The sequence below is a fragment of the Toxorhynchites rutilus genome, chromosome 2 (assembly GCF_029784135.1).
Source record: "Toxorhynchites rutilus septentrionalis strain SRP chromosome 2, ASM2978413v1, whole genome shotgun sequence".
NCBI classification, from domain to species: Eukaryota; Metazoa; Arthropoda; class Insecta; order Diptera; family Culicidae; genus Toxorhynchites; species Toxorhynchites rutilus.
This window is the reverse complement of record NC_073745.1, coordinates 17,107,290-17,123,352: the sequence shown is the minus strand read 5'-3', so window position 1 is coordinate 17,123,352 and position 16,063 is coordinate 17,107,290. Positions and strand designations below refer to the sequence as shown.

The 16,063-nt window shown below is 38.5% G+C and overlaps 1 protein-coding gene across 2 annotated transcripts in view; it reads left to right on the top strand.

Moving 5' to 3' along the window:
- The window catches only part of LOC129765384 (protein commissureless 2 homolog), a 69,318-nt gene extending 55,703 nt beyond the window's left edge, over positions 1–13,615 (top strand). The window contains exons 2-3 of one of the 2 annotated variants that reach the window (XM_055765649.1): positions 1,959–2,059; positions 12,840–13,615. In XM_055765649.1, coding sequence (XP_055621624.1) covers positions 2,011–2,059; positions 12,840–13,354 — 564 coding nt within the window. In that variant the 5' untranslated portion in view covers positions 1,959–2,010 and the 3' untranslated portion in view covers positions 13,355–13,615. The remainder of the gene's footprint in view (positions 1–1,958; positions 2,060–12,839) is intronic. The other variant, XM_055765648.1, reaches the window with a different exon arrangement.
- Positions 13,616–16,063: the final 2,448 nt, after the last annotated feature.

The following is a 16,063-nucleotide window of genomic DNA, read 5'->3' as shown; positions in this document are numbered from 1 at the left end:
AAACCCTGGGTCTGCCTCAAAAGGTATATAAACGGAAAGGAAATACACATTAGTCATTTATTAGCCATAATGCAACAACAGAAAAGCTTTCAGATCGAAGGGGGTTCTCGAACGCATCGATGCTCGCTATGGTCACCAGGCGGAGACAGATGTTTCGTTTTTTTCCTACCAGCACTCCAGCTTGAGGCGAAAGTTTTAATTTTTTAAATAAATAACTACCTTGGCTGATTTGAGTAGAACAGCGGAAGTGTGCCACGCATTCCGAACCGAGCATGGCAGATATGATGGGTGATTTATCGTGTTCTTTTTTTGTTGTGCAGGGCTATAGAGCAGCTGGTCACTCCATACATTGGTCGAATTGAAAAATGAACAGTTGACAGTCCGTCAGTTTAGAGTTGATTTTGACGTGAGCTCTCAGATGCGTTTTCCAATTAATTTTTCTGTTTGAAACCTTTTATGGTTTCCAATATCCACATAAATCAAGTAATATTTCAATTGGAATTAATTATACAACACACAAAAAACACATATATTGCGCCACATCGCATCATCATTTCAGCACGAGAAAAACACATTAACGAAATTTATTAATGAAAACAAAGTATTAACGAAATGAGCGGCAATTAAGATCTATTTCGGTCGGCAGACGGAAGCGCACTCCTTCGATTGCGTATGCTGGTAGCAGATCAAATTTCACCTAGAGAGCGCTATTCAAACTAGAGCGCGATTCATCTCGTCGCGTTGTGGATAAAAAATGCTACCGAGCCGAGATAAAATTGCTGCCCTCATTGTCGAGCGCATATTTCATTCCGAGCATAATCGTGATATCCCCTCTCGGTAAAACTTGACTCGCGGACCCATTGTCATTACACCCCATCAATACCGCTGCTCGGACAAAACCGCATTGATTTATTCCCAAACTCCCATGTTAAGCACCGGATTTTTGACGCCTCATCAGTAACCAACTTCTGTGTCCATCGGATTTCCCCCTAACGAAAATCCAACTTTCGAAGCCATCAGAAGTCACTAATTAAACTCAAGTGTCTTTCTTCCCCCACCGAGCGAACATGTTGCTCCCTTTTACAGCAGCTTCTCGTGTCAGAAAAAGGGATCATCTCCCTCGAGGAGGGAGCCAACCACGAGGGAGAAGCAGAAAATTAAACTTCCCACACCTTCGAGGCAAAACGTGCAGCGAAAGTTAGTTTCATGGATCATATAAATTTTCTTCCCGACGCTCGGATACTCCCCTCGTCTTCTTCAAGACACTCACGCTACCGTTCAGAAGTTGCAAAGCAGAAATCGTCTTCCGTTCGGGATCCTCTTTTGTATTTACGGCAATAATTTTATTTTTATTAGTTTTTCAAGTGTGAGTCATGTGGAAAATGCCTCGATGCAAGTGGAAACGGGGCGCAAACATCCGATGCTGCTGCTGCATTGAGATGGTCGGCTCTGTATATTGACTTGTTGTTGTGCTTCTGCAAGTGGCTGAAACATATCGTTGATGCGAATACCGATGAGAGATACATACTCGTGACGCAGCGTGCGAAAGCGAGGGGAGCGTATTTGGACCCAGATGTGTGCACTGCGACTTTTGCCGATTCCTTCGAGAGCCGATGGTGCTGCATCTTTATTTTCCCATGAATCGCTTGGCCAGACGGCGGCATGGTATCAGATGGTGACCAGGAGTGAAGATTTTGCCGAGAATAGTTAGCAGTTAAACGCCGGATTGATTTCAGGCGTGTAACTAAGTGACACAAAGTTACCGATGTTCAGAATGATTCTACCAAAAGCCGTTGGATCGGATCGTTATAATTTATTTTTAATTGGAATATATTATAATTGAATGATAAACAGGTTCTAACTTCAATCGCACAAAATTTTAAATTAGACGAGTTATTCACAAATTAAAGAAATAAAATTATGAATAAAAAGTATTGGACGGTTTTTTCACATTTTAGATGAAACGAGATTCTATTCAACAACGGAAAATGTTCTTGCATAGTATAGAGCATGGTTGGCCAAACGGTAGTAGGTATTCGTAGGCGCCCGCCTGGTCAAGGTTAGTGTCTCTGCAATAACATTGTGTTAAATATCCCTTCCCCTTGTAGTCGTGATCATTTTATAATTCATATCAGTCTCAATTAAACTTATTATTAGGGAGATTTTTTCGTGTAAGTTTCTGTTTAAATTTTTTATACTCAAATTGTTATTTATTTGATTGTTACACATCCAATTGTTCGACCACAACTTGTACTAAAATGTTTCTAAAATGACAAATTGAGAATGCTGAAAGCAATTATACATCCGGCATAAGGTTTCGGAAAGCTATAGAAGTACGAGTTTATGCTTGTAGAAAACTCCACCTTTGAAGATTCCAAATAATGAAGCTTTGTCCTTCTTATTTTGACAAATTGTGTAAAGTGCTATCGATAAATGTAGTCATGAATGAAACAGCAGTGATGAGTGGGAATTTATGAGATTCCAAAATTAAATATTAATAGCATGTTTCTACCTTTATAATACACATATTCAAACATAACTCAATGATTTGGATGTATTTTTAAAGTATGCTCTGGAGAAGAATTATAGAAAATTTTCCCCTTGACGGAACGAACGTAAATTCTAGATATTACAAATAACTAATAAAATAAAATGGTTATTGGAACAACAAGCATCATATATGCTTCACAACTGACTTATTTTCATGTTTTTCGTATTTTTGCATTTCTTGAATATTTTAAAATGTGCTCCCGTGGCTGAGTGGTGAGCGTCACACCTAACATGCCGGGGGTTCGATTCCCGTTCTGGTCGGGGGAATTTTTCGTCAAAGAAATTTCCTCCGACTTGCACTTTGGTCACGCATACTTCAGAGCTTGCCACTCAGAATGCATTCAAGGCGGGTTCATTGGCATAGAAATCTGAACTTAGTACTAAAAAAAATGACAGAAGTAATACTACACTGAGAAGGCGAAGTTTCTCAAGGAAAGTTTGGGCCATTTAAGAAGAAGATATATTTTAATATCTTTAGTGCAACAAGTCAAATAGCTTTTATATCGCATTTATTTCAGTTTTGTAAACAAAAAACTGGGAATCAGATCTGGATAACACGATACAAGATGAAGTAATTTAATCGGAAATACGTGTAAGTTTATTATTATTGCGGCCGACTGGTATATTATCTAAATCAGGCTTTTTTCAAAGTGGTTTATGTCGACCTCTTGGTATCCATATAGGGTTCTCAGGGGTAAATATAAACGAAAACTGATATTGGGGGTCGACGAGGTCTAAAAATCAACCCCTATTAATTAACACAAGTTCTTATTTGAAACTTTCAAGATACTACATAAGTTGTGTTACGTGAACCAACTTGTTATAACAATGACATATCTGATTTTTTTTTTATTTATCTTACAATTGAGGGGCTTAGAATGAAAGGGGTGTAAGTGATTTGATCGATTTCTCTACATCGACTCTCTCTTTTGGTCATAACTTAGCTGCAAACTCATTCCCAGCTGTATTTGACAATGTGGAAGGTAGGTCAGAACCTCATCTATCAGATTCTATAGCAAACTCAAATTGGAACGCATTCTGAGCCCCTCAATTGAAAACAATAAAATAATCGATTTCAAGAAAATAAAAATAATAATTCTGACGATGAAGAAAATTATTTTTGTGTCTCGCAATGCTCTTAAAAATTCAGGAAAAATTACGTCAAATGTAGAAAAAAAAGTCACAGGAGGGTTGTGTCCGAGACACGACCGCATAGTTGACGTAGGATTCCGTTAGGCTATCTATTGATTTTGGATATGTTTGAAGAATTACATCGTTAAACTTTTTGATTATGATTCGGAGGCCATGAAAAGGGCCGTTTTGTTTGGTTGTTGGGTATTGTTGGTTCACTTCACCAGTGTTCACCGAGTGATGATGACAGAAGGATGGTAAACAGTCGATGGATAGTGCGTATCAGATAAAAGATACCGAAGTGAAACGAGATATCATGAAAACCGTCTTCTGTGATCCTAGACGAGATGCCTCCTGTGTTATGTACGGATGAAATAAAGAGAAAAAGAACTCACCAATGTAATATAAGATAATAACCAATACCGAACACAATTACCATTTTTCCTCACCGATAAAAACATGTTACTTTAATATAGAGAAAACATATTAGAAATGGATAGATAATGTTCTTTTATAATTTTTACTTCCTGAGTGTTTATTCAACCCAATGCGAATTTTGATTGGACTAACAACACCTGATACTATATGTAGAGCATATGAGAAATCACATTTTCTTATATTTCTTCACTTTTCCAATCTTTCTCGCCGTATAAACTTTCCTTGGGTGAAAACGAACACAACAAAACAGACAGCTTAAACCAAACGACCCGTTCTCGAGCGGTAACACACCTTGGTTTTTATTTATGAAAATTCAAATAAATCGTTTCATATTTCAAGTCATTTTTAATACAACTGCTACCATATAGAATTTAACACTAACACTTGTGCTAAATTTTTCACAATACACAATCGGTCATTGATATGCAATTTCACGAAGCAACCCACTTTAAAGTTCTAAATTTAAATTTAATTTTTTAGAATTAATCGTATCACTCACCTTACTTGCAATATAAAAATGCCCCCGACTGGCATATATTTGCAATGCAGATTTCCCTCGAGCATCTTGGTTTTGATGTCTCTGTTAGGGAACACTGTGAGAACAAAAGCTGCCCCTACTTCCATGTATTTGCAATGTCGATTTCCTCCAGGCAACTTAGTTTTCGTGTCTCTGTTAGGGAACACATTTCAGTAGGAACAAAAGTTCCCCCTACACTCATGTATTTTCAATGCCGATTTCTCCTAGGCAGCTTGGTTTTGATGTCTCTGTTAGGGACCCGCCACATGTGTCGTCAATTTCGACCAATCAGAAGTGGGTATTTCCGTTAGGATAGGGGTTGAGATTTTTCAATTATTCGATAGTTAGTCACATGATATATTATTTTATTCAAGGTGAAAAATTGTTATAGAGTACCGAAATCGTTTGATGCAAAAATCTCATCAATCCGTCATGAAATGACTGAGCAAAGGCGTTTGAAATTGGACATTTTTCACGATGCGATCGATTTTCGTTATTCAATTTGTACCCCCATATGTTCCCGAAAGACGTAATCCTACGTCAAAAAGACACATACAAACGTTTAGTTTTATTTTTTTTTACAAGTTTTATTTTTTTTTTACAAAATTTCGAGATGCCAGAAAATATATAAAAAATTGTTTGTACTGCGTATTAATTTTTTATTATTATTAGATTTTTTGATGAAAAAATAGTTTGAAGATATTTATCGATACACCTCAGTAAGATGTACTTTTAGTATTTTTTCATATTTTTTGTCTCAAAGCTATTGAGAATGGCGTGAAAAAAAACGAAAAGATGCATTTTTTCACCATAGATTCTATGGTGTACACTATAAGGACTCAAATATATGGTACTACTGCCAAAATGTTTTATTTAGTACCTTATACAATATTTTCCATACAGCTGGTGATTTGGTTTGGGGGATTTTTTACTCCCTTACCCAGAACCTTTGGAAATATTAAAAAAAATTTTTTTGTGCCGCGCAACACTGAAAAAAATCACACATATCTAGAAAAGCCGTAGGAACACATTTAAATATGAATTAGAGTAGTACTGAATCTCTAAATCACAACAAAAAATTTCAAATTTTTTTTTCTAATTTCAAATATTTTTAGTACTTATAAATTTTTTTATGATTTTTCTTGATACACCGTAGTAAGATGCACATTCAGTATTTTTTTTCAAATTTTTATCTCGAAGCTTTTGAGGCCATCCATGAAATAAACGAAAAAGTACGTTTTTCATTATAGATCCCATGTTAAACCACATAGGGGTTCAAAAAAACCGTCAAAATTTCTTATTTAATATCCTCTACAATATTTGTCATACAGTCGGTGATTTGGTTTGGGGCACTTTTTCATTAAGATACCATTCCCATTGCTCAAAAGTTATTAATTTATGAAAAGTAATTTTTGGAAAAAATTGGAAAAACTATTTTTTCCAAAAATTACTTTTCATAAATTAATAACTTTTGAGCAATGGGAATGGTATCTTAATGAAAAAGTGCCCCCAAACCAAATCACCGACTGTATGACAAATATTGTAGAGGATATTAAATAAGAAATTTTGACGGTTTTTTTGAAGAATCTAATATGTTGCGAGAAGGAACAAAACTACATCTTTCCATGAAAATCTGAAAACCACTACACCCATACTTCGCTTTACGGCCTAGATACGTTACACGAAACTCGACCGCAAAGCGAAAAGCCGTATAAAGAATCAATCAGTTTTCAAAAAACTGTTTTTTTGATTTACAAACTGTTTTGATTACAAATTCAAACTTTGACGGCTGTGCGACACAAGTAAATGAAGTCCGAATGAGTTGATATTTTGCGTAGGGTAGTGGGAATCGACATTTTTAAGGAAGTTCCGTTTGAAAATTCGAGATGGCCATTTTCATTTGCACTCTAATAAAAACCTACCTAGATATATCGACATCGAAAAAAAAAGGTTGTTTTTACCGTTATTGGGAATCATTTTAGGCCGTATTCGGAAACGTGCCTTAATTGAAAAGGGCCGTTGTAGCGAAATGCCATATAAAGAGCGGCCGTATAGCGAGGTATGGGTGTATATAGGTTTGGCATGGGATGGTTGTATGTCAATACCATTACGAAACCATGCGTAGCTACAGAGCTAATATTAACACGCAAATTAAATCAGATATGCAACATGCAACTTAGGTTTCGCCCTTGCACTGTACCAGAGCATAAAAGAGATATCATTTACGATTTTAATGTTACATTCGGAGGCAATGTTTAAGATACTTTTGAAGTCTCTCGGAAAAATATTACACTTGCAAAAAATTTGGATTTTATTTTCTCAATCATTGATTGTATTTGTTTTTTTTACCGTTTACATGGCTTTGGACTAGAATAAGCTATATTTTTTTATATTTTTTCTTGAAAGCTGAGGTTTTTTAACATAACATATCCAAATATCAGAGCGGCGTTTTTTTCGTTTTTGAGTTATGATTAAGTTGGCCGAAGGTTCGAGAAAAAAATACTCCTTTTTCCACCACAAACATTCTACTGGACCGATTCAGATGATCGACATATCAAATCGGAAATAGTTCAATTTCGGACATAATGAAACGAATGTTGATTTAGAACTGAATGATATGATATGATATGCCATACAAATATGATATGCCATACAAATGTGGAATAAATGTCTCCATAACTCAAGAGCTAATCAAGTAAATAGAGCCAATTTGGCATGTGAAGGTTTTAGGGGACAAGAAACGTTTCTATGATGAATGAACACTCCTTCCCCTTCTCTAGGAGGGGCTGCTATACAAATGAAACACAAATTCCTGCATAACTCAAAAACTAATCAATCAAATGGTGCCAAATTTGGCATGTGAAGGTTTGAAAGGGCACGAAACATTTCAATCAAAAATGATGAATAGACGCCCCTCCCTCTTCTCTAAGAGGGGGCTGCCATACAAATGAGGAATAAATTTCTCCATTACTCAAGAACTGATCAAGCAAATTGAGCCAAATTTGGTATGTGAAGGTTTAAGGGGACAAGAAACGCTGAATGAATAGACATTCCTCCCCCTCTCTAAGGGGGGCTGCCATACAAATGAAGCATAAATTTCTGCATAACTCAAAAACTAATCAAGAAATTGGAGCCAAATTTGGCATGTGAAGGTTTAAGGGGGCACGAAACATTTTTATGATGAATAGACACTCCTCCCCCTTCTCTAAGAGGGAGCTGCCATACAAATGAAACACACATTCTTGCATAAATCGAAAACTAATCAATCAAATGGAGCCAAATTTGGAATGTGAAGGTTTAAGGGGGCAATAAATGTGTCTACGGTGGTTTCACCCTTCTCCCCCTCTGTAAAGAAGGGGGGGGGGGTGTATAGTGTACAGAAAAATTCCAGAACTAATCAAGCAAATGGACCTAAATTTGGGATGTGAGGGTTTTTGGATAAGAGAAATGTTTCTATGATGTTATGACCTTTCTCTCCTCTGAAATAGAGAAGGAGTCCAGCAAAAATATTACACATATTTCAACCAAACATGACAATAGAAAATTTTCGGAAAACTCTGAAGGTAAATGGGAAAATTAGGAAAATTCAAATTCGCATATGTTTTACCATTACATAGTGACAGACGTTGTTAGTCCATTTGATGTTTGCGCTAACGAAATTGATTTTTGTTCGAAATTGGAAATTGATTTTGATGTGATAAAACGCACTCCCATATCTTCTTCTATCTATATATAAAACTAGCTAACCCGGCAAACTTCGTCCCGCCCATTTACTTGATTAATTCTCGAGTAATGCAGAAATTTGTGTTTTATTTGTATGGCAGCCACCCCTAAGAGAGGGGGGAGGGGTATCTAACCACCATAGAAACATCCATTGCACCCTAAAGTTTCCATATGCCTAATTTGGTTTAATTTGCTTGATTAATTCTCGGGTAATGCAAAAATTTGTGTTTCATTTGTACGGCAGGCCCCTCTAAGAGAGGGGGAAGGAGTATCTTAACACCATAGAAACATTTATTGCATCCTAAAACCTCCACATGCCAAATTTGGTTTCATTTGCTTGATTAATTGTGTTTTTGCAGATTGCAGAAATTTGTGTTTCATTTGTATGGCAGCCCCCCCTTTGAGTGGGGGAAGGACTGTCTAACCATCATAGAAACATTTATTGCACCCTAGAACATTCACATGCCAACTTTGGTTTCGTTTGATTGATTAATTTCCGAGTAATGCAAAAAATTGTGTTTCATTTGTATGGCAGCCCCCTCTAAGAGAGGGGGAAGGAGTATCTTATCACCATAGAAACATTTATTGCATCCTAAAACCTCCACATGCCAACTTTGGTTTCGTTTGCTTGGTTAATTTCCGAGTAATGCAGAAATTTGTGTTTCATTTGTATGGCAGCCCCCCTTAGAGAGGGGGGAGGGGTCTCAAAATATCACGAAAACCTTCCCCGGCCCCAAAAACCCCTACATACCAATTTTTATGTCGATCGGTTCAGTAGTTTCCGAGTCTATAAGAATCAGACAGACAGACAGACATCACTCCATTTTTATATATATATATAGATATATAGAAGATAGATAGATGGATAGATAGATAGATAGATAATGGATCACCGAATGTGTTGATAATAGCAAAACTCGAGAAAGGAATTGTCCGATTAAGGACTGTCTTTATTGTATCATACTTTCTGTATCAAACATTTATTCCATGTAACGGAGAGACATGTTATTTACAAGTGGTTGAAAAATCTTCGAGAATTGTGTTTGAAAATAATCTAGAGTTTTGATAGAAGTACTAGGAAATTTAAAGTAAAAGGTAATTTTAAAGGGTATATTAGAAGATTAATCAATCAACAGTTCTTCGATTGGACCCATGTACGTGCGCTTAGTAACAAAACTTGAATGTGATAACGAAAAATAAATTTTGGGCAGGACGAAAATTGCCGGGTCAGCTAGTGCTGAATAAAAAGATTGAACTACCAATAGCATCAGTCAATACGAAACTTAAATGGTCGGTGTTAAGTCAGGGGGGACCAAGCCGCAAATTTCAAAATTTCGAGTTGTTGATCGTATATGGTTAAGGGAGGAGCCAGGTCTGGAAGGTCGAAAAATAATGAATTTTCGTGATTTTATATCTGATGTTAGAAGTGTTGAAGTGTTCGGGTATTTTTTTTTATTGTTTGTTATTTGAAGATGTATTTTTCATTTTTAAGTACACGAATAATGATTATTACGCCAGCTGGACGAGTAGATGCTGCCTGAAAATCGATACTTGCTGGTGGTATCGGTTCTGACGCAACGAGCAGCCGAAGAACGAATTCCAATGAATATTTTGAAACTTTAGGACAATCGGTCGAATAGACCCTGACATATCGATACCACCAGCTGAAAAAACATGGTTTCGGGAAAATGAGTTTAAAAATTCCTACAGCAATACTATATCCCTTGAGGTGACCTCATACCTTTGGCTGTAACTTGCCAACGAAATCAAATATTGAAAAATCCTTCCGGGATCATTTTGTAAGCTACATCAAACATAAACAGTATGCAAAAAACGATGCCAAAAAAGTTAATCCACCTTGAAAAAAAAAAAAAATTTTCTTCCACCCACCAGAAAATTAAAACACGGTTAATTGTTGTTCAGTTTATTATTATATATGTAAAAACGAAGCCAACTCATGCGTGTTCAAATTAAAAACAAATTCTCTTGCATTTGAGCAATGATGTTGAAAAAATTGTTAAAAGATAACGCAAAAAAGTATATCCATCTCTAGCTCACGTAGATTTAGTACTTCGTGTGACCACCTTTGGCTTCAATAACTGCTCGGCATCGTCGTGGCATCGACTCAACACGCTTAACCGTTGTTTCCAGGGTGATTTTTTCCCAATCAGTTGTGATTACCTGCTACAATTGCTGGATGCTTGTTGGTTTTTGCTCCTGAAGCATAATTTTCAAAATTAACCAGAGATGCTCGATCGGATTAAGGTCGGGAGACTCTACTGGCTACTTCATAATCTTGATACGCTTTTCCTTGAACCATTGTGGAACCAGCTTTGAGGTGTGCATCGGACCTCCGTCTTGCTGGAACGTATATCTGCACCTCAACTATAGCTTTAGTGCAGACGCTGGTTGTTTTCGCTTCAAAATGTCCAAACAAACCTCCTTGGTTATGACTCGAGTTCTTCAACGCCGGATGTAGCCATAGATCACCACACGATGACTGGTCTATGAAATGTGGTCCTGAAGTGGTCAATCTTTTATTGATATTTTTTGCGGACAACCATGGCTTCTTAAGTGCTACTCTACCCTTAAGAACTTTCTTATGAAGACGATTTCCTACGGATTGTGATGTCAGTTGAATGGAAAACTCGCTTTCAATCTGTTTCGCAATTTTCGGAGCTGATAGTCCCCGATCCAGCGGTCGCCCCGATTGCTTAGCTGGTGAGATAGAACCACACTTTTTGTACATCTGCACAATCCTAGCGACCGTATTGTTGTGAGGTTGGACAATATCGGCAGTATCACGGTTGCTTTTGCCAGTTTTGTGATGTTCAATAATCAAATTTCGGATGCTGATCGAAATTTTTTTTGCGCTTTTTTGGGCATTTTTCAAAAATAACTTCCTATTTTGAACGCGAAACTGAAATTTTGAGTACGAGAACTTCAAGAGTACTGAATGTCATCAAAATACGATAGAACTCTGTAAAACACACTTAACACGTTGAGCCTCGACTTTTTATTGCTGTGCATTCAGCCTTCATCAAGAGGGTTTGCACAATATCAGTGTCGATACATTCCGATTTGCAGAAACGCAAGCGAGTACAAAAGTACCCACAACTTGCATCTATTTTGCAATGCCGATTTCCCCAAGCTCCATTGTTTTGAAATCTGTGTTAGGGAAACATTCCGATTTGCAAAAGCGCAAACGAGTACAAAAGTACCGCTGGTTGCATCTAATTTGTAATGCCAGCTTCCCCTGGCTCCATGATTTTGAATGCTGTGTTAGGGAAACATCCATCCATTCCAGCGATCGTACCTCAATCGTTGCGCGGTCATAACTGAGTGGATTTTCGAGCGGCACTTTCTTATATACCGATTGGTGTGATTTCAATAGCCTGTTTGAAAGCAATTTTAGGGCTATTGAAACAAGTTTTTGGATCAAAAAGTAACAAGCAAATAACGCGTAGACATTTTATCTTTCGAATGAAGTGTTTATCGTACCATATCGTTCAGTTATTTAGGAGCTATTAACGCTCAAAATCTCGTTCTCTGGCGTAACGCTTTCGTTCTCGAAACTTTGAACTTACACCCCAGTATAGAAACGAAAGAAGTAGTCCTACGTCAAAACAAACGAAATGTAAATTGGTAGGGGGTAAATTTTGTATATACGAGTCGAATCGGAAAGCAATTGGTAAAACGAATCGAACTTTTGGTTAGCCGAATGGTTGAGAGAACAGTAATTTAGTCGTTGGCCGGATGCTTTGCAAAAAAGCACAGAAAAATTAGGTAAGAGAGGAAATGCTATTAATATAAATCAAATCAGAGAAGCACACACAACAGGTTAAGAAAAAAGTTCTTCAAACCGACCCGCTTTGCTTTTCCTAACGTTGTCCAAGCGTGACGACATTTCCACAGTAAACACTTTGTTGGTTAATTATGTCTGCATCTCTGGTTCGCTTGACCTTAAAAAATCCCCTGGAAGGGCCGGATAAATGTGGATGTTGGAAACAAGCACACACACACACATATATCTATATACACATAATTCACCCTCCACTATACCGGTATTCATGTTGCAGCCAGTAACTCTGGGATATAGCAATGAGAACGTATTCATCATTGGGATTCTAATAATAACTTTCGGTCGTTAGTAATGTAATGAAAAAAATCCCTCCCGGGCTTATCAGGACATTACGTAGCGTAGGTAACCAAATCAGAGCCACTCCGATTCACTCCTCAATCGTATGATTATTATTTTTGTTTTTTCCCGCCGACTGGACTCTTCCCTCCAGGGCGGATTTTCACCCGACAACGAGTTTCTTGGAAACCGTCGGCGTCTGTACCAGGCGCAACACTCCAACTGTGATAAATTTGTGACCGTCTCTTAAATTGACAGACAGCGTCAATTATAGAATGGCACTTTCGTGACGACGTGTCACTAATGAGTTTTCCTCTTTTTCTCTTGTTACCTTTCTTACAGTGCTAATCGCCCGCTCCCAGACACTTTCTACGTTGAACGTTGAGACGCCTCCCCCGTATGACGTGGAATCCCTGCCGAGCTACACGATCGTATCCGGTCTGCCCAGCTACAACGACGCGATTGAGCAACTCAAGCAGAGGCAACAGCAGCAGCAACAACAGAAATACGCCGGATACGAACCGGTTAAAGTCCATCGGCCATCGGTGATCAAACTGTTCGAATCGCAGTCCCAGGATTTGCTCGGAGGTGGTGCCAAGCTAGAGGAAATTCGATACAATTTCTTGGGCAATCGTCCGTCGGCGGCGAATGCGGTTACGGCCGCCGCTGAGAATTCCAACGAAATCATTCCAACGACGAGTAACGGTGGGTCGATTCCGACAATGGTGGTTCCCAGCTGTAAGAACCAATCGGTGACGGTGGTAGTTGAAGACGCGGGTGAGGCCACTTCGGCCAAAAAAGTTAACATTGTCAGGCATACGCTGGAGAATGAACGCAGTAGTGGTCTAGGGAGTTAAGTTCTTACAGAAAGTTCACTTATTCCTAGAGGGAACCGTTCTCGAACGAAACTATGACTGTGTTATTACTAATTAATTTATTCTGTTAGAATTAGACATTGTAGATAGCGAAGCTATACAAGAACATTCCGCCAGTTTTATCATTAGTCAAGAATATGCCTGAAAACGTTTATCTTAGTTATGCCGTGTCCAATACTGATATGAAAATAATGAATTAAATCAAAGACGTGAATGTTGAAAAGAACATTTCAATTACTATCACTTTAAATTGTTTCTGTCAACGATCAATATCACAACCCTAGGAATGATTTCTGATCCGACCAGCTTGATTGAATTTTATTTGCATTTTGAAAATCTATAGATGCGATACAGCTGCTGGTGCTATCAAATTAAATCTTCTTCAATTGTAAGTGACACGAAAGTGCGGGTTTGAATCATCGCCCGCAATTGAAATTATCTTTCCGATGACAATTGACTTTTAAAAACGTGAATTTATTTGATGAAGTGTGAATTTCCTTTTCCCCCGCCCGATGAATCACACCTCTATCAATCTGCCAAGATCTGTAAGGGAGCAGAGTGAGATTGCATCACCTGATACTACACCCTAGAATTGCGTGTTACACCCCGAGGATTCACAGAAATGGATTGCTTCCATGGCGGTTGGGTGTGAAAAGTAACAATTTTCATCCCCTCCGTTTGTCGTTTGCATGCAAAGGAATGACGATAAAAATGCGATGAAAACCAACATAGAAAACCCATCCCACTCCCGTCGGCAGCGGAATGCGAACCTCCACCACATCCTCCACACTGCCACTCAACGAAATGAATGTAATAAAATTTAACATGACAAAAGACCAAGCGCCCCCTGTACCATGTTGGGCTTTTTCAGGCTGCGTTCGTGTTTTGCACGACATTCTCTAAACATAGTCACTAGCTACTCGAGGGAAGGAGAGGATACATTTATTATACACTTGCTACTGCTGCTGCTATCTTGGGTCCCTTGGGGGAAAGGTTGCAGAAATGGAAGTGATGCGGGTCAAAAGTTTTAACACACAGACAGTTAGAAAATTTCCGAGCGCAGGCGATTTGACTAATTTCATTTAGGATGCTACCAGATGTAATAAAAACGAATCCTTCTCTCGGTTGCCGTGACTCACGCTATCTGAGTGAACATTGTTTGCCAACAGCAAACGGGTTTCAAACTTCCAGTTCTCCAGTTTGTTTATTTGCTCTTCCGGGATAGAAATTTTACTGTGGCCGGAAGTGTTTGCTCAAAACCAGGATATCGCAGTACTTCAGATCGCTGGCTGGCTGTGTTTAAATTTGGCATCAGGAGAAGATTCACTGGATAAACAGAACGGCTACATGTTGCAGTATTAGGGGGTGTTTTCTGTTCTTCTAAAGGGTGTGTCACATCAATTTGCATCACGGAAAAAACGCTGTAGAAATTCGCCCAGTAGACCGATCCTTTTGAAAATTTTAGACAGTAAAATAAAAACTATTAAACAACTTTTGGCATTTTCTTTTTATTCATACTTCGAGCCCAAGGCCGTATGCTCACACCTTCCTCTTTACCCCGTCCATAAGGTTCTGTGCAACGTCAGGTTGTAGTTTTTTTTGAACAGAAATCCATTTTCTCTTAAAGTCCGCCTCCGATTTGACAACTTTTGGGTTCTTCCGGAGGGCCTGCTTCATAATCGCCCAATATTGGGCGAAGCTCCGGCGCGTTGGGCGGGTTCATTTCCTTTGGCACGAAGGTGACCCCGTTGGCTTCGTACCACTCCAACACGTCCTTTGAATAGTGGCACGAAGCGAGATCCGGCCAGAAGATGGTCGGGCCCTCGTGCTGCTTCAATAGTGGTAGTAAACGCTTCTGTAGGCACTCCTTAAGGAAAACCTGCCCGTTTACCGTCCCGGTCATCACGAAGGGGGCGCACTGCTTAACTACGCGCTTGTGATCTTTTTCACTGACGAAGCATCCATTTTTGCCGTTCTTCACCTTCCGGTCGATGGTTAGGTTCTCGAAGTATCGTTTTAGTACTCTGCTGACCGTGGATTGGACGATTCCCAGCATCTTACCGATGTCCCGATGTGACAACTCCGGATTCTCGAAATGAGTACACAAGATTAATTCACGACGCTCTTTTTCGTTCGACGACATTTTTCCAAATTTACGAGAAATTCACAGTGAAGCATGGCCAACGTGATCTATACACTCTTATCTGATTATAAGCGAAAGCTGAAGATATAATTCCTAAAAATTAAATTTCTACAGGGTTTTTTCCGTGATGCAATTTGATGTAACACACTCTTTAAGAGCGGGAGGAATTCGGATAGATTGCTTTAGCGTGTCGTGGTGTTCTATGTTCAGCAATGGTACTGACGATAGAAGGACATAAAGAAAAAAAAGTGATATTTATTTAACCATAGTAGTGAACGATGCGTTTGTGATTTAAGGTGTGAGTGTCTTATGCATTATCAAACATATTAAGTATAGTAAGAAGAAATCACGTAAGTCCGTCTAACCGCCTAAGTCTAACTATCTATCTATCTATATATATAAAAATGGAGTGATGTCTGTCTGTCTGTCTGATTCTTATAGACTCGGAAACTACTGAACCGATCGACATGAAAATTGGTATGTAGGGGTTTTTGGGGCCGGGGAAGGTTTTCGTGATATTTTGAGACCCCTCCCCCCTCTCTAAGGGG